This window comes from Cuculus canorus, chromosome 8 (assembly GCF_017976375.1).
Source record: "Cuculus canorus isolate bCucCan1 chromosome 8, bCucCan1.pri, whole genome shotgun sequence".
NCBI lineage: Eukaryota > Metazoa > Chordata > Aves > Cuculiformes > Cuculidae > Cuculus > Cuculus canorus.
In genome coordinates this window covers 24,855,619-24,880,661 of record NC_071408.1, presented here as the reverse complement: position 1 = coordinate 24,880,661, position 25,043 = coordinate 24,855,619, and the positions used below count along the sequence as shown (strand labels likewise).

At 44.8% G+C, this 25,043-nt stretch overlaps 1 protein-coding gene across 2 annotated transcripts in view; it reads right to left on the bottom strand.

Moving 5' to 3' along the window:
• Positions 1-5,389: 5,389 nt before the first annotated feature.
• LOC104060194 (AGBL carboxypeptidase 4) overlaps positions 5,390-25,043 on the bottom strand; it is a 954,436-nt gene continuing 934,782 nt past the window's right edge. Inside the window, exons 12-13 of one of the 2 annotated variants that reach the window (XM_054073734.1) lie at positions 21,015-21,111; positions 5,390-8,090 (exon numbers count right to left, since the gene is read on the bottom strand). In XM_054073734.1, coding sequence (XP_053929709.1) covers positions 7,967-8,090; positions 21,015-21,111 — 221 coding nt within the window. In that variant the 3' untranslated portion in view covers positions 5,390-7,966. The remainder of the gene's footprint in view (positions 8,091-21,014; positions 21,112-25,043) is intronic. The other variant, XM_054073733.1, reaches the window with a different exon arrangement.

Sequence of the window (25,043 nt, the reverse complement as noted above, 5' to 3'; positions counted from 1 at the left end):
TACATGAATTTAACCTTTTTGTTTATGGGTTACATGGATATAATGTGTGAAACAATGATGAAGTTGAGCAGGGAAGCTTAGGAAATACCAGTTTGTCATCAAAGATATCTGGAGGTTGTCCTGGGCAAAGAAGATTAACCCCAAAAGGTGGCACCTGCACTCATTACAGCAAGTAGCAAGGTGGGGTTCTGGAGTTCTTTGTGTGGTTTTCCACACAACCTCTTGTCATCTCACAGATCCCTTGATCGTATCATGGGCAAGGGACCAACTAATAACCCCGGGGACTGTGATGCTTACAGGCATTTCAGTCAGAAATCGTCAGATGAATGGTTTGGGAAGTCTCAGTTTGGCTGAGCAATACTTTGCTTAAGGAAGAGGATGTATCAAACATGTAGTGTGAGACTGACTGAATTTTGAAAAACTCTTTCCTGTTTTTTTCAGGATTGAGAGGTTTGAAATACCTGCATTTAACAGCCATTATTAATTACTGTTTACTCTCTGACAGCACTGTCTTGGGAGCATCTGTGATGATTTAACCAAGCACCCACTGCCATCCCTCAGCTGTCTGCCCTGGCTCAGCGTGGAGTCCCATTCGCTTCCCTCACTGGCTGTGACCCACTTCTGTCCTGCTTCAGCTCACTCCAGCTTCCTGAGTCTTGGGCCACCATGTGAAAAATGGATGTCTCCTCACGTGAAAAAAAGGTGTATATTAGTATGAGACAGAATTAATGTGGAGTTTTGGATGGTAGAGACGAATCACAGAAAGAAATACTCCTCACCTAATCTTAATACATCAGATTCATGGAAGAGCTGAGAGTTGTATTCAAGATTTCCAGGGTAAAGTCCTGGCTTTATTTAGAAGAATAGCAAAACTCTTCTTCACCTAAAAGGATCAAAGGTTTCACCCAACCGTCAATGCTGAACCACAAGCCCTGCCATAGCCACTCCCATGCTAAAGAGCACCTTTATGCCTTAACTAGTTTCCTGAGCTGAAGTTAAATTGTGTTTCTCCATTGTTTTTTCTCCTCTCTTCCTCCTACTACCTAGGCAAACCTTCACAGACATGCTATGTATTTTCCACTTGGTGACTCAGGATCAGCTGCTCAAACTCTTTGGGAGCGTGACAAGGCTGTGACCAACTGAGAGGGAAAAGGGATCTGCCTTAGGGAAGAAAGAAATGAAAGTGCTAAGTACAACACGGATTTGCGAGAGAACAACTTCCCCACCAAGAGCAGACTGTCTCCCTGCAGGACTGCACTCTGCATTTGGCACTGCAAACACCAGCGAGCAATGGCATCTTGCAACTGAGTCACGCAACACGGGTAACACTTCGGGCCTAAAAAAATTACACCTCTAGAAATTTCTTCATCCAGGCTTAAAATGGGTCATAAATGCTAGAACAGAATCTTAGTGGTACACACAGGGAGGAAAACCAAAAAAATCCTTCACCTTCTCTTAGCACGGAGAGGAAATGTGTACAAATCCTCAGCTTTTGTTTATGCTGCTTTGGCTGAAAGTACCAGGGGTAACAGCCCTAAATGTGCAAAACGAACAGGGGACTCTTTATACTCAATATAATTTTGTGTATGTGACGGGGGATCACAGTAGGATATTTGCTTCCTTATGCCTGTGAGAAAGACTTCATCCCCAATGGCAAAACTTGCTCCAGTACTTTATGTTTTCTTCTGAACACTAGCTAATAAGAAAATATTCCTTCATATACCCAGACGGTTGATACTGCAGCTTAAGTTAGAGTTGATGGTTTCTGTTCCCACTGCTTCCAGACAGTAAATTTCAAGCCTTACTGGAAAAGTAGTGGTTTTATATTTTGTAAATTTGGATTTTTTTTTAACATTTTCAATTAAGATTTCTTTAATGAAAGGCTTCCTGAGGCTGATTCCAAAGTTCTTTCACATACCCTGGCCATCAGTACTCAAGCTCTCAGTCTCCCCTATGTTCCTTCCACAGAAGGATTCAAACCCCTCCAGACTTGCTCTCTGAAAAGCGTACCTTCCTTCTGTGTGTGCTATTCTGGCATGGAGAGCTGCATGGAATGGGAAATAAATCGCACCTCCCTGTATTAACCATTTGTGACAACTCCTGACTGCCATGCTGCTGCAACGGAGTTCACCTCAGGTGTCCTCAGATCTCTGCTCAGAGCTACCAGATGGGGAAGAACATGAATAATGAGAGGTGCTCCTCCATGCCCAGGCAGAACCATGGCAGGATATATGACATCTGATCTGAAACGCCCTCTCGTGCACCACAAAAGTCCAGACCATAGCACACTTACCTTCAGAAAACAGATGAGGTGACGGTTCAGCAGCCTCGCTGGGTCTGGAGCATGCGGCTTCAGGAAACCTGGCTCTTCCGTGCCTGGAGGGGACCCTGTTGCGTTATAGGGAGATGCTGAGGCACTTGGGAGGCTGTGGGCCATTCCTCCTCCTCTGAACGGTGCTTGCAAGGTGCACTTACTCACACGGGCAGGCTGCACCTGGCTGTGGATGCAACAGATACATCTGCGCACATCTTCCGTGTAGCCTTGGGCTTGCAGAGACACAGTGAACTTTTGCCGTCTGTTCAAGTGGGGCTATGGACCACTGAATGCTGATACTAAAGCACAGGGAAAACCTTAATCAAGTCTTGCAAAGTGCTTTGAAATGTTTGTCTGCACAAGGACAGAGAGATGTTAAAGGGACAGAAAGCAGTTCCTTTGCAAGCCATGTAAAATGTTTTTTAGCAGCCTCCACTACAAAAGGAAATGCAGTGAGCTCTGCTTACGAATCGTTACCATCCAGCACTGTGCCTCCATCTGCTGAGGAAACTGGTTCAACTTAGTTTATGAAAAAAGATAGACATAAACACACAGACACATATATATAAAGCAGACACACACACACACACACACGTAATCTAGGAGGCAAAGAGACACTCTGTAGCTGAATTTGTGATATCTTCCTGCATCAGGTAAGGAAAACATCTTTTTCCTTTCAACAGAGTGCTGTACATATATTGTTTCCTTGCAGTCTATCTTTACTTATAGTGGTTCACAAGGTTTTTTCCTGCAGATGTGTTATTCAATTACTTCAGGGCTTTTCCATTTGTAATATTATGAAGCAATGATAGCCAGCAGACTTCACCTGTCTTTTAGAGATAGCCAGCTTGGTAATTTTAACTCTGCCCATTTTATCCACACCAGTAAATCTCATAACATGGTTATAGAGAGATTCCAATTTTTGTAGAAACTTCTCCTGGGAATTCCCGTATACAATATTGCCATAGTCTGTAATGGACATAACCTGTGATTGGATTAATGTTTCCCTAGTGAAGAAGTCAAAGCATTTCATGTTCCTATAACTGGTTTGCAGCTCTGCAGTAAAGGTCTTTGGTGTGGCAGTGAAAATAATTGCAAATGCAGCCCCAATCAGAATATATAATCCCTTCACAGCGAGGGTCCAATTCAGCTCAGTCAGACTGCCTGCACAGGGGTTTGTAGTGAGATTTTCTTGTCAGGAAAGCAGAATACACAGAAAACAAGTTAATTTTGTCATTTCAATATTTATCACCCAGTCCCGTACAAAGGGAGGTAAATGCATTGCTACTGCTCCAAGGGAGGGCCCTCCAGATCCCCCAAGCAGGGCGGAAACAGGCAGGGCAGTTCAACAGGGCTCTGGTATTGCCATAAGAGCCCTCCATTTGTGCTCAGATAAACACATGCTTTTGCATTTAGGAGTAGATGTCCAGTTTTGGACCATATTGGGTTTGGGACATTTCAAAATTCCTGGTGTTATCTTACCTTGAATCTGACACAAATGACTGGTAAAGAATTACTTGAGCATCCAACATGCTTTACTTATGTCTGAGACACAGATCATCTTCTCTGGGAACAAGAGGCTCATGGAAGGCCAGAAGTAGGCTCTGAAACAGCATCTATCTCCTCAGATGGAGGGAAAAAGGATCTCGGTGTTCATATGGCAGGAAAGTGAACTAGAGACTTTCTAGTCAACAAAAGGTCTAGGGAACAAAAGGTCTCATCTTTTCAGCTCCCATGATACTCTCTCCAGGCATTTGTGAAATGGTGTGTGTACATCACACATACTCGGCCACACCAAAGTGTAAGCTGATCATGGGAGCTACAAAAGAACCTGCAGTGCAAGGCTCTGGCTCCTGTCCCCAGATGGCCAGGGAGAGCTTTCAAGAAAAGAAGTTCATTGGTGAACCCCAAAAGCAGACGTGGGTCTCTGGAGAAAGCACTGCAGAGTCAACTCTGCCTATAGAGGTCAGAGGAGATATGATAGGGACCTCAGGGTGGAAAAAATGGCTAGGGGCAGCTGTGGGTACACCAGGAGGTACCAGAGACAGATGTGAAATGGGAGGCAAGAAGAAAGAGTTTGAACATGACGTGCTGGAACAAGGATGGGGAGAATAGACTCCAGAATGGGCATGCTGCCCGACTGAGAAGTAAGGCAGATGCTCTTGGCAGATAACCTTATTTTTGGATGTTATGGTATTGCTAGGCAGGTGGAGAGGATGGGAAGAAGGTTACCAGCATGGGGCTTGACAAATGAGATGTCATTGTTTCCCATATGGTAAGTGTCTCCAGTCTGTCCTTTCTAGCCACCTGAAAGCTTAGGATATCTCAGCAGAGATGAGCGTTCTACCTTAGGTCTATACTAAGGCCTGGAAATTATAGACTGTGGGGCAGATATGGGTGGCAGAATCATAGAATAGTTAGGGTTGGAAGAGACCCTAAAGATCATCTAGTTGCAACCCCCCTGCCATGGGCAGGGACATCCCACTGGATCAGGCTGCCCAAGACCCATCCAACCTGGCCTTGAACACCTGCAGGAATGGGGCAGTCACAGCTTCCCTGGGCAACCTGTGCCAGAGCCTCACCACTCTCATGGTGAAGATATTCTTCCTATTGTCCAGTCTAAATCTGCCCCTCTCCAGTTTATACCCGTTCCCCCTCGTCCTATCACCACAAGCCTTTATGAATAGTCCTTGTCCAGCTTTCCTGTAGCCCCTTCAGGTACCTGGAGGTCGCTGTAAGATCTCCTCGGAGCCTTCTCTTCTCCAGACTGAACAACCCCAACTCTCTCAGCCTGTCCTTGTATGGACATCTTTGTAGCCCTCCTCTGGATCCGTACCAGAAGAAAGCAAGTAAGAAGTGGTAACACTTATTTCCAGGAAGACCCAGTTATTAAATCTAAACTTAAGAGACTGACTTTTACAAGTCAGATAGCAGAAGCCTCTTGCAGCTGATAGTAGGGCAGCACAAAGGCTTCCCCAGGACCCGCTCATCCACATCTTGGTGTTGAAATGACTCTGGGGGCCTGTGAGGAGGAAGGAAACAACAGACTCATTCCACAGCTGCATTCATAACTTTATTCATATTTCTAGAGTATTTCTGTTCAATGGCAAAGCAAATACCCGAAACTCTCTTGTTATATATAGAGAGATATATATGTATATCTAGAATCATTCAAAAAGAAATAATGGATACGCAGAAGGAACATTATCACCCCAGTAAACCAACTTTGAAAGTCTTCCACTAAAACCATATAAAACCCAACCTTAGTCATAAATTAACACTAGATTAATTTGAAGGAGAAGTTATCCCCCCTCTGCGTACCTTCTAATCCATATCTCCAAGAGGTCATTTTAATTATCAGACTGTCACTGCTATTCATTACTCTGCTTTTGGAGACAGAGAGCCAACACTGTGCCTTTTGGATGCCTTGGAATTCATCATAGGAAGGCATTTTATTCCCCCTAAAATCTGCACAGTTTAACCTTCCTCACCTTGAAATACTGACAATATCAGGTTTGCTTGGCATTTTAAATAATTTTCCTTCCAGTGGTGTATCTCTTGTTTTCAAGCAAGTTCCCCTTACCAGAGAGAAAACAATTAACTAATGAAAGCCCAGGTAACGAGTGCCTAATGCACAGACACACAATTAGCTCAAGTTTTGTCAGATCCTGAGTAACTTTTCCTTTCTGCATTTGGTATGCAAAGCCAAACATTTGTCCTGACTTGTACCTGCTCACTGTTTCTGGCTGCAGTTATGCTACCTGTATAGAGACCGTATGCTAGTTGCTCCCTGGAGGGCTGTTGTGATGGGGCTTCAGAAGTGCATGTGAGGTCCCGAGACACAGAACGCAGACCTCAGCCTTGACTCTGCTTGTCTTGTTTTTACTTGTATGGAAGGGAGCTCAAGGACCTCACACAGACCTCTCTTCTATCCACCACGACACAATATGGGAACTGTATTCAAAGGCAGATGAGCACTTACGAGGGCCTGCCAGCTTCCTGGCTGCATAAATGTAACCTGAGTTGCTTTCACTTCTTCGTAGGATCACATCTTGGTTCAGTGTTGGTCATGCTCAGGCCTTGCAGCCAGGTCTCCATTGCTGAAGAATAACAGAGTAGTTTCAAAAGTAACAGTAAATTTAAGTTACCTGGAAGGTCTGTTTAGTCCACAATTCTCAGTTTTTCTCACACCGGTTCATTTAGACTCAGGATGCATTCTTCTCACACAGGCCAGTGCAAGGACTCAGCTGAGCCTGATTATTCCTAGATCGCGACACTCAAGTCCTGGGAAGGAAGAAAGGAGCAACCAACCCAGCTCTTTTACTAGTAGTTAGACCAACCAACTACTACTCTTTTACAACCCAACTACTACTCTTTTACTGTCAGAGTAGCGTCTGGGGCTACTACTGACATCAAGAGGCGCTCCTTCAGTCTTGTTTCACATGTCTTTGTTCACTTCCAGTCTGTTTCATCCTTTGCATCTCTGTCCGTTGGGTCTTCGCACGTTTTCTTCTCCAAGCCACCATTGCAGCCCAACTCCTAGCAGAAGACAGGGAAGAGAAGCTGCTTCCCAAGTCTTCTGATGGGTTGGCAAGAGGGACTGATAGGTGCACCATCCCTTCCAGTTCCCTGGGAAACACTTGGACTCTGCTCAGAGTCATGCTCTTCTACTCACTATTGGCCTTGAGCTTCAAATCCACATCACTGGCAGGTGTTCAATTAGTCACACAAGACAGGGGACAAGAGAATCTAATGATGGTGGCTTTGAGCAGATATTTCATGTGCTGCCCATATAATGGGAAGATGGTGAGGTTTCACTTGGGATTTCTTATTGTCATGGCACAACACTGTTTGTTCATCCCTTTCAGCACTACCCCTAACTCACACTGCCTCAGTCATACATCTTTTGGGAAGTCTAGTCTTTCTAGACCCCAACAAGTTTTTGCTGGAGGACCACGGTTCCTGCCTGTTAGATGGGTCTTGCGGCCAGTTTTGTGCCTGCAGCCTGACAGTAACATTTCTCTTATGACCATTTTCCTCAAATGGTCTGATGGAAGAGCAAAAAACCTAACCATGCAGCGGATGATAAACGGCACACTGAGGAGCGCCTGCCTGACTCCCAGAAGCTATTTGTCAGGCTCTCTTAATGCAAGCTAACAGGGCTAGCACATGCAATTGGCATAAGAGCTTCTGAGCCTGACACTAAAAGGGGGAGACATCACATGGTGCAGCAGGGGAGCCAGGACTCCCTCGTTAGCTCATCATATGGATTATCCCTTTAAAGAGAAAGAGTGAGGCTGGTGGAGGAAGGGGAGGCTTTCTCATTTTAACAAATAGCTTTTCAGACCCTGCAAAAGATTTCTGTAAATCTATTGAGTCACTCTTCTTTTCTCAGAGATGAAACAAAAAAGAAAAAAAGAAAAAAGCCCTGAAATTGATTTACCATCCAGAAATAAAAAGAATCAATGGTAAAATTTCTAGCTAATTTCCCTCTCCCTTTTCCCTCCATGGACTATTTGTTATCTTAGAAATAGTTATCTGGGAAAAAAAGAGAAACATCATTGGTTCCAGACCCAGATGTGCTCTTCCACCCTGCCTCATGCCACAGACCAGTCCTCCTCTTCTTCCTCCTCCTGCTCCGCTCCTCTCCTCTCATCGTGTGGAGACAGACTGGTCCTTCAGATGTGCCTGGCTCCTCTTCTCTGGCTTGCCACCAGCATGGCTGTTCCCTTGGCCCCGCTGGGTAGGGCATTTAAAAAGTGGCAGTTTTTCTTTCCTGCCAAAGGGAGAGAGAGAGAGAGAGTGAGAGAGAGGACGGGTACTGTAAAATGCTGTGGTGTTTCAGCAGCAGGTAAGCTGCATGTGGGATGTGCTCTGAGGAGAAGCCATGTGTAACATCTCAGTGAAGTGCATCTGCAAGGGAGGCTTTGGCAGTTCACGACAAATTAGAGGTGGTTAAAGACCAGCTGGTCCCATCCTTCTCTGGCCAGAGCAGGGTTAGTCCTTCCAGGAGTCTTCAAGGGCTTTGTGCTAGCTCTGAGCTCTTGGAGAGAACGGCCCCACTGCTTCCCCTTGGGCTAATGCACTTACTGCTGTTTTCTCCTCACTGCAGCCCCCACCTGCATGAAATGTTTTACTTAATTTCTGCTCATTAACAAGCCCTTGTATCACAGAGCATATACTGTTCACCGGGCAGCTGGGTTCATGGGTCTGCTCACCACTGGATTACCCCCACTGCCAGGGGTGTTCACAGCTGGGGTCAAGCTCTTTAGTGACAGACTCCCACTGCACAGCCGGGGAACACCCATTGTCCAATACATGACGCCAGTGCTTCCAGTATCCAGACCAGTGCCTTCCAAGAGCCTGATGTAGTGCTACTATTCATCGTGCCTGTTAAATCCAATTATCTAAAAGTCATGCAAAACTTCAGTTGTCACTGTAGTTTGCAGTGTGGCATTTCCAGACCACCTTTTGCACTACAGTCCTAGAAGAACAGTGGGAGTTCAACTGCTGACCTCCAAAGGAGCAGAGTTATTCTAAATACAACATACTTTTGCAGTGATGCCCCAGGAGTTCACGGGCTCAGAACTGAGCTCCTCACAGCTCTGCACCACAGAAACATCTCCTTGGCTTCCCACTGCTTGTCTGGGGGAGACAGACCTATTTTGTAACACTTTGGTTCTTAATAAGTCTCACTACTTGTTTCCCAGACAAAGTGCTGCTGGGTGTGCGTTTATGGTGTGCAGGATGAACGTTTGCTGCTTTAAGGAAAAGTAAATCTCTATTCTCTCTTTTCCATTAATTCTGTAATGTTCCTGTTCTATTTACTTATATAGCCTCTGCTTAGAGGCCTTAATGAAACACCCCCCCCCCCAATCCCACAGCCCAGCACTCTCGCTGCCTCTCCTCCCTCCAGGTCCTAACACACCTGTGTGTCACAGCAAGATGGGCACAAGTGACTGGACGGCCTTAGCGCTGATCTGTCTAGCTGCTAGGCAGAGCCAGACCTCGGAAAAAGCAGCACAACTCACACCATTGTACCCCGAGCCATCGCTTTGATGAGAGGCTCAATGGCAAGGGGTGTGGGTCCTGCACCACCGTCACCTCTGCTCAGGCAGACTGAAGCATCACCAGATCATGCCAGAGCAGGGAGCTTTGCTTCACCCCCTGCAAGCACCAAGGTGGAACTGCAGAGGTGCCCCAGAGCCAAATTCTGGAACCAGGAGCCAGAGGAACCAGGTGTTGGCTGCCCGACAACTCTGCCAGCAGAGAACGGAATCCCAGTATACTTTCCCCAAGCAGCATGAGCTCCGAGCAGCCATCATCATCCCTTGTGTGTACTAAACTCCAACTCTGTGGTTCTGCATCTCCCACTTGTCTTGGCAAAGTGTAACTCACTAGGGGTTCCCATCCTGAGGAAGGAAATAAAATCACACTGCCAGCCTTGCTCACACCAGTCAAGGGGCTTCAATGAGCCTTCAGGATGCCCACTCGTACAGCTCTGGGCTCGCCCCCAGTACCTGCCATGCCATGCTGGTTCTGTTTGTTTACCCCTCCCACTGCTAAGGCAGGGCACAAACAGAGAGGGTCCTCTTCTTGTGCGTGATCTACTCTTTCAGCACTCAGTCTGCTCCCTCTATAGTATCACTGTGCTGCAGCAGCTGGAGACCCAAACCAAGGTCGTACGGGTGCTGTATCAGTGTGTAATGAGATGCGATTGCTATGAAGGGGAGAACCTATCTGTTCGCATAGCCATGGTACCAAATGTGAAGTGACCTACTGAAGGCCATGCAGCAGATTTGTGGAGAACTGAAAGGAAATGAAACTGAGATGGAAACCTAGGTTTCCTGATCCCTCCACCCTGACTCACCCCTGAGGACCTGGGCTCCTCTGAATCTGCCTTCCCCACAACACAGGTGTGGTTTTGTGAGTGCATCTGCTTTTATTTGCAGAAGGAGATTTCAAAATTGATTTCAAAAGAACTGAAATGATGTAGGGGCCAATGGGGCACTGGGCTAAGAGGGCTTTACCTCCACCAGGCTTTGCCTCCCCTCTGTCATCACAGCTGCCACCAGTTCAGCATCTACCGCATCTCCACAGTTGTCACCAACCTAAGGCACACTGGTATTTTGAAAAGATAAACACTGAGACAAAAATAAATAAATTAGGACCCTGGGAGGGAGACCCAAGAGGCACACTGAAGTGAGAACCAGCACTTTCTCTCCTTCTGTGTATAATTGCATTGACATGTTCCTAGACAACGCTGGAGACCCAAACACAGCAGCAGCTGTGGACCAAACAGAAACCCCCAGAAAACATAGGAAAGCCAGCCAGTCAGTCCATCCCTTGCCCTGGGGCTGCATCACCACTGCCTGTGTCACTGCTGTCAGCCTGCCTGCTTGCTCCCACGAGCAGAGCCAGCTCGGGACCGGCAGGCAGGGCTCGGCTCATGGCCACGCTGAGGCTGGCTCTTCCATACAAACACCGATCTCTCTGAGCTCACTCGGCCAGTCCACTAGTGCGGAATGCCATTCCCACTCTCCTCTCTGCAAGTGAGGGAAACAATATGATATGAAACATGCAGAGGATAAAAGTGGATCTTAAGCCTCCTTCCTTTTTCATAGAATCACTAGGCTGGAAGGGACTCACTGGGTCATCGAGTCCAACCATTCCTAACACTCCCTAAACCATGATTTGGGTAACACAGACAGGAAATCCTGTCTGTCCAACAGCACTTATAGGTGGGATTCGTAAGCCCTGGTCTTTTTCAGCAGCCATCCAGGCATCCATTGAACTGAGGCATCATGAGTATCAGCCACTCTTGTTCACATCAGGCACTTGTGACAAAGTGATTTTTTTAGATGTACAGCCAATTGACAGACAGTCATGATCAAATCACGACTTTGTTGCATGCTCATTGTACAGACAACAGTTAATCTTGCAGCCATGCACACTGTTCTGCAAATTGAAATCTCAGAGGCATAGCAATTACAATACCAAATTTTTACCACATCTCTCAGTCAACTAATTGTACATCCAAAAAATCACCACTTGAATAATCTGAATACATTCACCTTTACAGCTAAAAAACCCTGCACTACATGCTTGATCTCAACACAATTTTGAGTTACAGAACCCCATGGGAAAAAAAAAATGCCAGCCTCTGATTTCAACAGCAAAATTGCTTCTATCTAAATACAGCAGATGCATAATTCACACTGAAGTCTAACATCGCTGTTTCTGGCGATGCTGTTTTTTACATTTTGCAAAATGGGGATATTCCTATTGCTTCCTGTGGTGCTCTCAGCCCATGTACAGGAAGCCAAGCCCTATATACATCTACTGAAAATTAAGTGTACGTGTTCACATCTACAACAACTGTATCTGGATTTTTCATTGTTAGGAAAACTTAAGCCTTAAAGGTCTTAAAAGGAATCAGCAGACTTGCAACCCAGGCTAATGCTTTAGATGAGCTGAGCTTTACAAAGCCACCACCATAAGCATGCTTGTGCCACTGTGGCATTTTGTGACTTTTGCTTCCATCCAGTGAAGCAAATTGAGGCGGGGTGCAATAGATCTGTATGAGTGATTTTGCAGCTGACATATTAAAGAAGGCCAAAATAAAAGAGAATTCTGTGTTTAAATTGCAAAGCAAAGTTATCCAAGCCGTGAGTGGGATGAAAAATTAATCGTCAAGGCTGGAAAATAGCTAACCTCTGATCCCTGAAACCAAGAAAACTGGCTGCTGCCATGTACCTGCTGATCTAATTTTTACACTTTCCCCTCCATACAGAGAAGATGCGTTTCCATTGCAGCCATCACAGCTGAACAATCAATGCCTGATTACTTCAAATGCTACACTCTCAGGGATGCGCAATTAACCAGGCCCATATTTGACACTGCAAAGGGAGTGCAGTATTTTCTGGGGATGTCTGACAAGTTTAAAACATAAAAAACACAAATCAAATGGCCCAGCAGATAATGACAGCCAGTGCCCTGGCAGTTAGATGATGTGTGTGCTCCAAAGCAAGGCCAATTAGAAGCAATAAAAACAAATTTGAAATGTTAGAGCAAAGGTCAGAGATCCTCAGTCATTACCACAGGCTTGATTTTTTCTTTTTTTTTTCCCAAGTGGACGCCAGTGTCTCTTTCCAGAAAGTGAGCACAAATTCATGCTTGCTGAATGACCGCCCACCTATTAAAACAGATGATGATCTCTGGGCCATATGAACCTTACTGGGTGGTGCATGGAGAATCCCAGCACCGTCTGAAAATCTCATCAGATCCATATCCTGTGGCCAAGCATTTTTGAGTGCAGAGCCTGATACATGCTGCTTATAAAGGAAGCAACATATTAGAGCCCGCTTCCCCAGGAGAGTTTGCGGGCGTCTCTCCCTCAGTCACAGAAAGGATCCTGCTACTGTCATCCATTCCTCCATTCCTGCTCTCCTTCCCCAGCTCACTGCAGCGAGGCACACCTCCTTCACCAAGGAGATGGTGCACCAGAGGCAGAAATGGTTTGCTCGTAACCGGAACCACATTACCACACATGAGAAGGAGAAATAGACACAATTGTGGGCAATACACGTGGCTAAGACAGAGCCATTGATGTACCTCTTTACTGACCCTGGATAGGAAGCTGCAGAGAGGATAAGAATAGGTTTTGTCTTGCCTCCTATCCTGTTTCCTAAGGAGCAGCGGGACAATAGTGGGTTGCACTTACCTGATGAGATACTAGCAGAGAATGACTACATCTTGAGCTTGTGCTTGCACGAATTACTAATACAGTATTAGGATTAACATGATATATATATATACATATATATATACATATATCAGATGCCACCCATGTCAAACCACCCTACACGTAGTAGCTCTGTCTGCTTTCAAAGCAGAGTGCTCTGTCCTGCTCTTTAGAAATACAGGAAGAAGCCACACGGGGGTGAGGTGTGAAATAACACAGATGCTGTAAATCTACTTACTGAGCCCTGGCTTTCTCAGAACAATGAGCCCAAGGAAGGAAAAGGAAAGCAGGTGGATATCTCCAGGAGTATCTATATAAGGATGCCTGTGAGAGCTAATTCAAACACATTTAGAGTGTAAATGTAAAGCTGATTAGTGAAACCGCAGTAAGCTCCTATGTGGATATGCTCCTTCAGAGTTAACGGAGCTATAATTCAATTTATTCGTTTAGCTCATTTCCAAAAGTAAATTAAAGTAGAGTAAATTAAATTATATCAGCTGACAGCACCTTCATTTTGAAAGGGATTGTTAACATAGACCCAATCTACTTCATACAGTAATGCAGATTATTTTCTCCTGCTGGGCCACCTGTCAGGCACACTGGCTCCCTGGGCTAGTTCTGAAGTATTTTTACACACACACATTCTGTTCAGGGATTGTTTGAAAGCAGGACCAAGCCAGAGGTGTATTTTGCTGTTTGCATATGCTTTAGTTTGTGTGTGTTTAAATCCAGGGTAAAATCCTTCCAGACGGCATTCTGGTTCCCAAAAGCTTGTTGAGTAATTGTAATGTGGTATTTTGGTGAGCCCTCTGCTGGGAGCTGGCCAAGCACTGCAAATCTCCCCAAACTCTGCAAATGGATCCTTTTCATTGAACCCACGCAAATGTGTCACCATTTAAAACCTGAAAGGTTTTCTTTAACGACAGCTACAAGTATCAAGAGTTGCATAAAATGTGCAGACATGTGTGGGAGTGAGCTGACAGATTATAATTACCAGTAGAGAAGGGGGAAAAAACAAAAATTAATTTTTCAGGCAAAACATATAATTTGCCTTTAAACCATAGTAGTGCTCCCATTACTAATGCAATTTACAGCCCTGGAAATCAGATTGTAGTTGTTTGACTCCTAAGCAGTTTTTCCTTTTTTTTTTGTTATTTTCCTTTTAAAAGAGCACCGACCAATGTGGGAGGATAAAGCAAGGGGATTTTTAGACGCTAATATGAGCTTTACACTGTTTGAACACGCAGAGAGTGAGGTTAGACAGTCTGCAGGCTCTGGCTGGTTGGTAGGATCATACACCACTGCAGCCCTGAACGGTCCTGCTAGTAATGTAAGGAAGATTTAAATACGGTCTGGTCCCACTTGTCCCTACAAAAGTGACACAGCATAGAGCACCTGTGGACCAGGTGCTGGTGAAATCTCTGAGACAGGCTGCAATCCGCCCTCCAAAGGAGCTGGCATGATGATGGAAAGTTTTGCAGCTGACTCTCCTTTTTTCTACCCTCATTTCATTTCCTCCTTTCTCTGTGAACTCTAAGTGGTTTTGCTGACCTCTCTCTGGAGCGGCTTTGGAGAAAGGGGAACGAACCATTTACTTTGCTGTGTCTGCACAATTCAAGAGGCATTGACAGTAGCGTTTATGATACTATCTCCATTTTGGTGCCTTAGGACTCTCAGGGAGTCCTTTAACATCCTTGAGGCTGTAGAAGGGTGAGCTGCTGATGCTACAAGTAACCTGGGGTGGCAAAGAGCCTGCGTGTATCCTCTGCCAGACCCACAAGTAGTTTCAGGATTGCTCTGGGACACTTCTGATTGGAGACCAACATCAGTTTTATTTTGCAGTAACTAAAAGCAAATTAAAAATATGGAGCCACTGAACTTGCTCTTAATAGCAGCAGTAGCCTCTCAGAATGGCTGAAATGTGCAGCAGAAATCGGAGCTGCCTCTTCAGTCACGCCGGAGAACATGTAGCTTGTTTGGCCCGCATAGGTCTTTCATTCAAACCAATTTGCTAACTGGGTTATTTTTTCCTATAGTAACACATGCCTATGCCTTGTCACAAGAGCCCAAGGAATGAATGGCTCAAAGATTGCCAACAACATCTCCTTCTATGTCAGAGCAGTTATGAGAAAAAAAAGAAAAGGTGCCAGATTTTCCTTTCTTTCACTGTCATAGCATTGCAGGGCTACTTAGAGTACTTCAGATCTCAGTTGCACCAACATCAAATTTGGTGTGGGATATTGTTGCTCTGACAAAATTTATAACTCTTGCTAAGAGATCCAGTTTTTATTTTTTCTGTTTATTAGGCTCTGCTGTCCTCTTAACCAGTGAAAATGGCGGGGGAAAAGATGACAAAGACAGTGATTTAAATTTGGGAGAAGTGAGCTGGGGATGGCAGCAAACACAGCCTCTAGAGAATGACAAGAGCAGCCATCTACATAAAGCAGACAAGTGGCTTCACTCTCAGCTCACTTCACTTTCAGCTGTCATCTCAGTCCTATCCAGGTCAAAGAAAGCACTACTGGATGTAGGTGAAACCTCAAAAATCCTGAAGGCAGATTTTAAAAGTGTACAGAGTTTTTCTGGAAGGCAGCAAGAGATGGACTGGGAACAACATCCCATGCAGTGGGATGTAACCCACACACAGCGTGTGCCAGAAAGCAGTAAATCCCTGGGATGACATCAGTCTGAGCCAGTAAGACCACACAACTTTTAAACACAGCTCTTTAGTGTCAAGATGGGGCTTAAAACTTGAAAGATTGAATTGTCCTCACAGAAGTGCCTCCCATCAGACTGTGCCCATACGGAGAAAGACATTCCCCAGCTCCACCCAGCGTGATGCCCATTGCCTCTGAGGATGACGGGACAGTCCCATGGGCCTACCCAGCTTGTTGGATATGCAGCTGTGGATTCATACATCATCATTAAGGCTGCAAAGTCAAGCAGCAAAAGGAGGAATTGTCAGAATAAAGGCTGTCAGAGCAATTTTAATTCAACCTCCCGGCGGATATGCCTTCTGATGTGGTCTTTAATTACCTCATTACAGCCTACTTTTTCTTCAACATGACTGCTGCTTCATTTGGGGCACAATGGACAGATGGCAATTAATGAAGGGCCAGTCAATATTTTGTTCTGTCCTTTTTTTTCATTCAGTGTATGGCCGCAGGCATTATTTGCTGCATGCCATCAAATCCTCACTCTTAGAATTATTCATCTTCTCCTGGACTTTTCTCTCACATGTATCAGTGCAGCAACTGTGAGCATCCCACACAGGAAGAAATTCTCTTTCAACACCCCTGTGAGCAGAGAGCTTGGCTTTTACCTACAGGAAAATATGGTGCAGATGAGGTACAGAATGTTCCACTAGTGAGGCCCAGGTGGGATTTTTCAGGGTACCCATATTGTATCTGTTCCAGGCTGAGCTCTCCTAACCTCTTCCAGAGCTGTAAGCACTCAGCACTTCTATAATTTGAACTTGAGTGTCCAGAAAATGAGAAATATGGAATTGGTGGCTCACAGAGAAAAAACATCAGTGGTTTAAAGAGGCAACAACTCCATTGCTGAGGCTGTGCTGGAGCAGAGCTCTGTTGTGGAGCCAATGAGCCAGAGCAACAGTGAGCAACACTAATATGGGCAAAGGGGTGGACTTAAGGCAGTTCAAGGTCACTGGCATTTGCAAATTTTTCGGCAAAATTTATGTTTTCTACCTTACCCACTCTCTGTAACAGCTGTGTTCTGCTTTCTCTTAGTCTCTTACAAATGTTTCACCTTTTACCAAAGGTTTCTGTGGAGGGCATTTCTTGCTTTTGACCCAAACACTCTTAACCTTTACTCCAGCACAAGTAGAAAGAAGTGAGTGCAAGATAGAGACTCAGTAAGAGGAAATGCTCCCTGTGCGCTGGTGGCATCAAAGGGAGCCCCACTCAAATGCTTTCCAGTGAGTGCAACAGGAGCAGAATTTGCTGGTCACTGAACAGTTTAGAAAAGGACAGGAACAAGAGGAGAGGAAGAGCACGAACCTTTGTGCCACCTGACAGCCCCTTTCTGCACTGTACTCTCCTGCTCTGTGCCCACTTAACCCAAACTTAGAGAAATGTCTTTGTGTCCAGAATGGACTTCCCTCAGCCTCTCTGAAGAATGTCTAAGTGGCAGCGCCCTCTTCTCCAGCAGCTTCTGTAAACAGAACAGAGGTCTCTTTTACTCTGTTAAAAATTCATTTTGTCACTCCAGAAAATGTCCAGCATTTTTAGCAAGGCTTTTAATTCATTAGCTCACATAGGAAAATATTCTAACCTCACTGCCCTCCCCAGCTGAGTCATTGATGCTTTCTTATCTCGCCACAGACACATCACCTTCAGGAAGATAATTGCTTAGTATGCTGATAAAAACAGACATTATCTTTCTGAGCTGGACGTTTGTTTGAGATCACAGGGTCTTCCCATGATGGGGACTGCAGGACACATTGGGGTTGCTGTTTGAAACAAGCCCTGACCTTGCCTTGTGGCTGTGGGAAACTTTGTATGGCCTCTGGGCTGGACTCCCAGGGGACCAGGGGGAAGGTTGGAGAAAGTTGAGCAAGAGGGAGGGGGCCAAAGGGTCCTGTGAGGGACTGGATGAGCTGTGGTGGGAGGGTGGGTGCATGAAAGAATAAACTGTGAGATTTACCCAGAAATTCCTTCAGTTACAAGAGGGAGCATAAGCCTCTAAGCTTGATTTCTCTGGCCTGCAACTGTGAATACCTCATCTTGCTGGTGAGGACACGTTGGGAGGGAACTGGATTGCCTAGTGCAGAGTGGTGTGTACGCGAGCTCGCTCCAGCCCTTTGGAGACTACCACCACCACAATGTGTTCAAGATTAATTTCTAGCAACCAGCCACTTGGGCAAAACTCAGGACCCCTAGTGCCCCCCACCACTGGCAGGCTCAGCAAATACTTGAGGGCTCCAGTCCTAACGTGACTTTTGTGGTGGCCTCTTGGGAGGTTGGTGGAGACTGACTCCTGCAAGGATACTGGGCACTGTTTCACAACAAGGAACTGAAGGCCTTGTCTTCAGGTGACATTTGTCTCAGGGCTTCTGTAGACAAGGGCAGGTAGAATTTAACCACAGGTCCAACCGACCAGTTGGATTCACTTACAGGTACATAAGCACCTATCACCGGCACAGGGGTTCCTCTTTCTCTCTTGGAGTGAGGTACACAAGCATATGGGATAGTAGAAGGTAACTTAGCCCCAGCCTCAATCTTGGTTCTTTAATAAGAGCTGTTGCATCAGTTTTTGCCTCTTGTTCCAGATGATCCTAATTCAGTTCACACTGAACTGCCAATTCTCTAGGATGGCTGCTGTCACACGGCCTGACTGCGAGGGAAGAGGTGCCTGAATTTGGGTGCCAGCTGTGTTTTGGACTCTCGGGACTATTTTTCCTTTTCTGTGCCTCTATTTCCTTCTCTGCAACATGGCGATACCAACATAAACGTTTCCTCCTTTAAGATCCTTCAGTCAGATGTGCTCTGGAAGTGTTGCAGGTTGTTGCTATTTCCAGGGCTATCATTATAACACATTTTGCCTGCACCAATTCCCTCAAACAGAAATAGTTCCGCCTGTAGTAGGCTGGGACAAAGCAGCCAATTTGTTGCCCCTTACACGTTTATTAACTCTGCAGCTTTCTTCCAATGAGTATGTGGAATCTGGTAATGTTTTAATATATTTTCATAAACTGTGGGCACAACATGTCCTGTTTCAAGCTAATAACCATGCCATATAATTAGTCCTGATTACACAGATATTTAATATCATTTTTCATATTCCAGTCCTTTCCTAGTGCCACTGCCTAGCCAAGGAACATTTAAAGCCACAGCCATCTCCCTTCTGTTTCCCAGCAGTTTGTGAGATTTTGGTTTGGACAGGTTTGCAGTTAACACGACAGCTCCGAAGAACAATTTCATTTCATTGATGTACGTTTTATATGTGTACAGGCTCTGATCAAATGTCAAGTGACAAAGCTCAGGTTACAAATAGAAGGCATTTGTCTACTTAGAGGGAAAAGCTGTTATTTTAAAGCTATAAGGAAATTAACAACATGAATCTTTAAAAATCTATTCCTTAAACATCTGTTGGCTTTGGGCTGAACATTTACTGTATTTACGATTTTACTGGGAGGTAGCACTCCCCAAACAAAAGATCCCTCACCCCATTACACTCTGGTGGGGAAACGAGAAAAATTTGCTCTATGCAATCTGATTATAGATGTGTATCTTCCCCTGCTGGCATGGCTGTCTCTGTAGAGATGGACATGGATATTTAATGAGATTAAAATGCTTCAGTTACCACTGTCAGTGGTTCTTCAATTTAAAATGAAGAAAACAAACAAACATTCCTTTTGATGAGGTAACTGAATGATGCTACGGAAAAGGACTTTGCTGTCAGGTGGTAATTAGGTTCAGTAATAGTCATGGGTTTTTAGCCTTGGAGGCTGTGGCCCCTGGGAGTCTGAGAGAAATGATACATTCAATTTCCAGAGGAGAGGAAGATGCTCGCTGCTTTTCTCTGCTAACCCTGCAGGTTTCTGCAGATAAGAGCATTCAGAACTGCCGTGCTGACAATCCTCCTTGAGCCAGCCTAAACTGTTGTGTCAAGATCACGAACAGAGAAAGGGAGATGGTCTCAAAGCAGGGCATTTAAACACCTAACACAGCCTGCCTCAGACCACATATATAAGGCACTGCCAGAATGGCTGCACCAAGAGGATTTTTAAAGGCTGCAGAAGGAACTTCAGCAATTGCTCTATGGTCTGGGCTGATATTTGTAACATCTATCTTATACATCACTAGAAAATCTTCTATAGGAAAGTGTTCCTTTGCAAAAAGCAACAATTCCTACAAGTACTTTTTTAATAGGGAGAAACGGTAGGGGAAAAAGAGAGTGAATTTCGAGGCTCAGCTACCTCCCTTGCCAATTTGAAATTGGCTTTTCCACCGAAAAATATAAATTATATCTGGTTGTGGCATTAAAGAGTTGAAACCTGAATGAAACATTCCAGTTGGCTCAAATGCATTTAACTGGAAAATTTGAGTTTGGAGGCATTATTGCTTTTTCCTCAGAACAGAGAAAATTCTGAATATGGTGTTTCTCATGAAACAAGAGGTCTGGTTCCTGCTTCGCTCCCCTCCTCATGTTATTATGCAGCTTTGCCTGTTCAAAAAAATGATGTTTCTCTGCAAACAGTTCTGTGGCATCTCCCCTGCTCCTTGCACGAACTAAGAGATGCTGAATGGACACCAACTGGCCAACACCATAGAGAGGACCAGTAGCACTGCAGGGATTAGACCTCCTGCATTTCAAATCCTCTGTTCACACTTGTGTGCATTGCTCACAAGTGCCTTACTTCATGTCCCAAAAGACTTCCATTTGGACAAACACTAAAACATCCAGTAAACTAGTTGTAAAGCTTATGGCAAGAGGGGTTCCCCAGGCAAAGGAGCCCAGTCGGACTGGCAGAAGGAACCTGCCACCTGGCTCCTAGCACTGCAGCAGGTCCAAGACCAGATGGAGAACCCTGCCTTTAACACAGGTTTGCCAGTGGCTTCCTGAAGCTCTGAAAAACTTTTCACTTACGGAATTAAAACTTTTCAAAATAAAGCGGGTCTGATTTTCCTCTCACTCTCAGGAGATAAATGAAGGGTAAGTCCATTAAAGATACTGGTGTGAGATTGGTGTACAGCAGACAGAATTCAGGAAAGATATCGATATCTCCAAAATCCTCTGAATATTTTTCAGGCATAAACCAGGTATCTTTCCTGATCATAAATGCTTTATTTCCAAATGGAATTTCAATAAAATAAGCACAGTTAGACTAGCACGCTTATTATAAAGCCATAATGCAGTAGCACCAAAGTTTAGTCATGAAAAGTATTAAAAAAGCAGACCTGCTAAAGCAAGAGAAATTGCTTTCTGACCTACCGAGTTTTAGGAGTAGCTGCCAGTGGTTTCTCCACCAAGGAGTTCAGCCTGTAGTAATCCAAGAACGTCCTGGCCACATTTCTTCCAAGCCTCATATCTGTGAGTTTGTAATTAAGGAGCATTTTTTTTTCAAAAATAAAAATAATAATAAAAAAGCAGAGTCTAAAGGTAAATTACTGCTATTTGATGCATGAGCCAGTTTTAGATTAACCATCCCACAGCACTCAGGCTTCAGGCAAAATGACTTATGCAAGCAGAGGGTCATCTTGATTGCTTCTTGTTTTCACAGGCATATGCTGCATGAAACCACAGATAGGAGGAAACCATCTCCCTTGTCCCCCATGCCTAGTTGTAGACCCCTTTGTTGGTCATGAAGTCATACACTAGACTAAAGGGCCTTCCGATTTCCATGTGCAGGGAAAATAATACCTAAAAATGCTTGGATACAGGTAGTATGTCTGTGCTTGTATCCAGGAAACGAGGTCAAAAATGACAAGGTATGAATGAGCCATGGATCGGTGTACAAACTTAAAGTTGGGATTAAAGCTGTAGTCCTCCAAACCTTTAGAACTATCCCCACATAGACTCGCGAGAATATTCTGTTCTTTGACTGTGTTGTATTCATGTCCTGAAATTGTGATTTTAGCGCTGCACTGGAAGGACAGTAGATTACCTTAAGGAGGTCAGCAGGCACTCCACGGGCTCTTCCCTCTCACTAGCCATGATTCCTCATTCAGCTAACCCTGAGCCCTACACTAGGCAGATGCTGCACATCAGAGCTGCCACACAGATCTCACAGGGACAGGAATTAGACCTTCCTGAAAACTCACTTGCCTAAAAAGAAGTTGAATAACCTGCAAATGCATTGAAAAATTATATCCTTGACATGTCTATGGGGTAAATTTTCTGCTTGTGTCATCAGCACTAGATCCGCCTGTTACAGAGCAGTACCTGCTGTTATCTACAGGGTGATGTCCGGCTGGAAGAAAGGCAGTCAATGATATTATCCACGGATTTATTTTGGAGGCTGAGGACTCTTTCATTTGCCTGTTTTGAGCTGATGCCTACCCATGCTACAATAACCACATACTTCTCCACGACACTGCCACAGGTGGTCATCACAATGGCCATTTCAAGGACGCTGATGCAGTAAGTGAGGTGTATACATAACCTGGGGAATCTAAATACACCTCTGCATCTGACACGCAGTAGTCTAGAAGAATAATCTGTTGCTGAGTTGTTTTGTGTCCATGCATGCGTTGTGCTTTATCAATAGTTTTCTGGTGATGTTTCCATTAGAGGAAAATTCCAGAAGTGCAGTGTCCCAGGGGCTTCCAGCAGTGCCTGTGAAAATGCTAGCTTCTAAATGAAGCTTTTATTACCCGCCCACTTACATTAGACACATCAAAACAAGTGAGCATGAGACATCAGGTTCAGGCATCACTATGAGCTCTCTGTTTATAATTTATTTATTTATTTAAAAGGAAGGTCAAACTGATATGACTCAGTCTCCAGCTCTAGTTCTGCAAAAACCCATCCACCAGCTCTGCTAGCACTGCAGTCGAGCCCTGATCTAATGACTCAGGATGATTCCTGAAACTGCTTTTATCTCCAGTGATATGGTCTCACTTGTCCAGTTCTCACTGCTGTGCCCGAGGATGGTTACATGGATCTATCCCTTCTGTTTCAGAGTCTATCCTGGTACATTCATTGCTATCCTGTTACCATATGTGCGGTGGGCATCAATATTCTTCTGCCCAACAGTACAGTGCAGCCTGAACAGCTGGTGTTCACGGCTGTTGTCTGCATGGACAGGGATAGTTGGTTGTGTGAAACAGCACCGGCTGTTTCCTGCTGGCTGCAGTACCCAGTAAGCTTCCCTGCAGCCTGCCAGCACTGACGGAGGAGATTAACCATACGTGCACGACAGTTCAGAAAGTTGGAGATGGCTTAAAGTTTATCAATTGCAGAGAGGGCAGCATTGCTTTGAAGGTGTTTTGTGATTGCTACTGGAGTTTGGGGATGGCTGGGGTTAGTTTGGTATCTGCAGATGTGAACTCAAAGCAGCGGCAAAGGTTAAGAGTTCAAAGTAGTCTGAGAAAGAGAGAAAGAAGGGGATATGGCTGTCAAACATTTAAGGGATTGAGAAGACTAACATGGCTTGATCTTGTAGTTTCTTTCAATTACTCGACACTTTAAAGACATAAAGTGGTAATTGGACTCAGTAAAGTCTCTAGGACATTTTGTCAGTGCCAATCTCAGAAGGCTTCTCTGCCAGCAATGGCCCTGCCGCCCTTTGCTTTGCCTTTCTACATTGCTTGTGTTTGCATGGTGGAAAACACCTCACCTGCTGTCCTGGGGGAGGAAGCCCTTAGATGAGAGTAGGTGCAGCCAAGGAAGTGCCTATATGAGCTCCTGCATGATGCCTTGCAACTCTGCCTTAATCCTGGCATGGAAGAATCCGGTTCCACTGCTGAACTTAGGTCTTAGTAATAGCTTTTTAAAGGTAAGGACAGTTAAACACAGGAATAACCTGCCTTAGCACATCTGGAAATCTCCAGACTAGGGGTCTTCAAGAACAGGTTAAGCTCCCCGCAGACAAAAATGCTACGTGGTAATGCACAAGTTTGGAAAAAGAAGTATAGAAAAGCCTCTAAAGGCCTGTCACCCCAGTTATCTACAGTTCTTGACATGCAGAAGATCTTAAAATGCAGCCCACACAAACCTTCTGTTTGTTAAGATTACCAGGAAAGGCAAAGGCATTTTGCGGAATATGGACCCATGGCTAGACAGACACTGTGAAGAAACTGGAAATGCGAACCTATGCTATATACAGCCACTGAAAAGTCACAAAATGGGAACAACTTGTAGTCGGCACCAATGGAGAGAGACTCAAACCAGCATGGGATAAAAAAATGTGCATATTCTAACACAGTCTCGCAGGCCATACTACCCCCACTGCTCTGCCTGCTGCCTCTGCAAAGGATGAGCAGTTTCTGTCATAGAAATTGCACACCTGATACATAAAAACAGAGAAAGCAATAACAGTCTCTCCCTGTGACTGCCTACCCTGGGCGAGAAATGGCCAGTCTCACTCAGCAAGTGCAGGTAGCACACGTGTGCAGAACTGATGGAGAAAAAAAATAAATCAAAGAAATAACATCTGCATTTATTTCAGATGCACAGAAGACCCAGGTTCCAGTTTGGCCTACAATATATCCTGGGCACATAGATAACTGCAACTAGAAGCAAAACTCACTTTTGATGGGTGGTTTGTTTGTTTATTTTTTAACCAGCTTCCCTTCTCCAATCACAGATGTTGTGCTTTCGCCCACAGGAACTTAGCTTGAACCACACTTGACAGAAGGCCATTTCCCAGCTATTCCCACTCCAGGTTCTCAGCTCATGTAAGGCAGTAGAAATTCATTTGAGAGAGTTACAGTGGAAACATCTAGGTGAAAACTCACCTTTATTAGCATCTGTGGTTAATTTTTCTCTCTCTTTCTCCTCCACAGGTTCATTGTTCTCCCATGCTCTTTATTTCTACCTGGAAGTGGAAACCAGCACGCCCAAGGCCCCTCCTGGAAGCTCCATTCTCACAGCATTCACTGTTTGAATGGCATCAGTAGTTTTGGGGAGATTTGAGAATAGTTCGCTTATGCACAACTGACAAATTTCACAGATATTTCTGCAAATTCTCCCCATATTTCTGATCCCTACCACGCCTCACACCCCTAGCTTCCAGGTTTGGTAAGAAAAGAGGACAGAGGAGTGGCGAGTTTCATCAGCTATTAGGAATGTTCAACTGAGAAGAATCATCAATCCTATTATGAACAGCCTGCGTAAGCTGGAGCCTCTAGAAACACGCTCATAGCCTTGTTCTGTCTGTGCATGGAGGCAATAAAAATCTCAATTTGGAAACCAGTTAGCAGTACAAGTCATTTGGGGAGGTACTAAATGTTGCTGCTTTAATAGCTCACTGATCATTTAATAATGTCACTGCTGCAGAGCATGGTGGCACCATTTGCT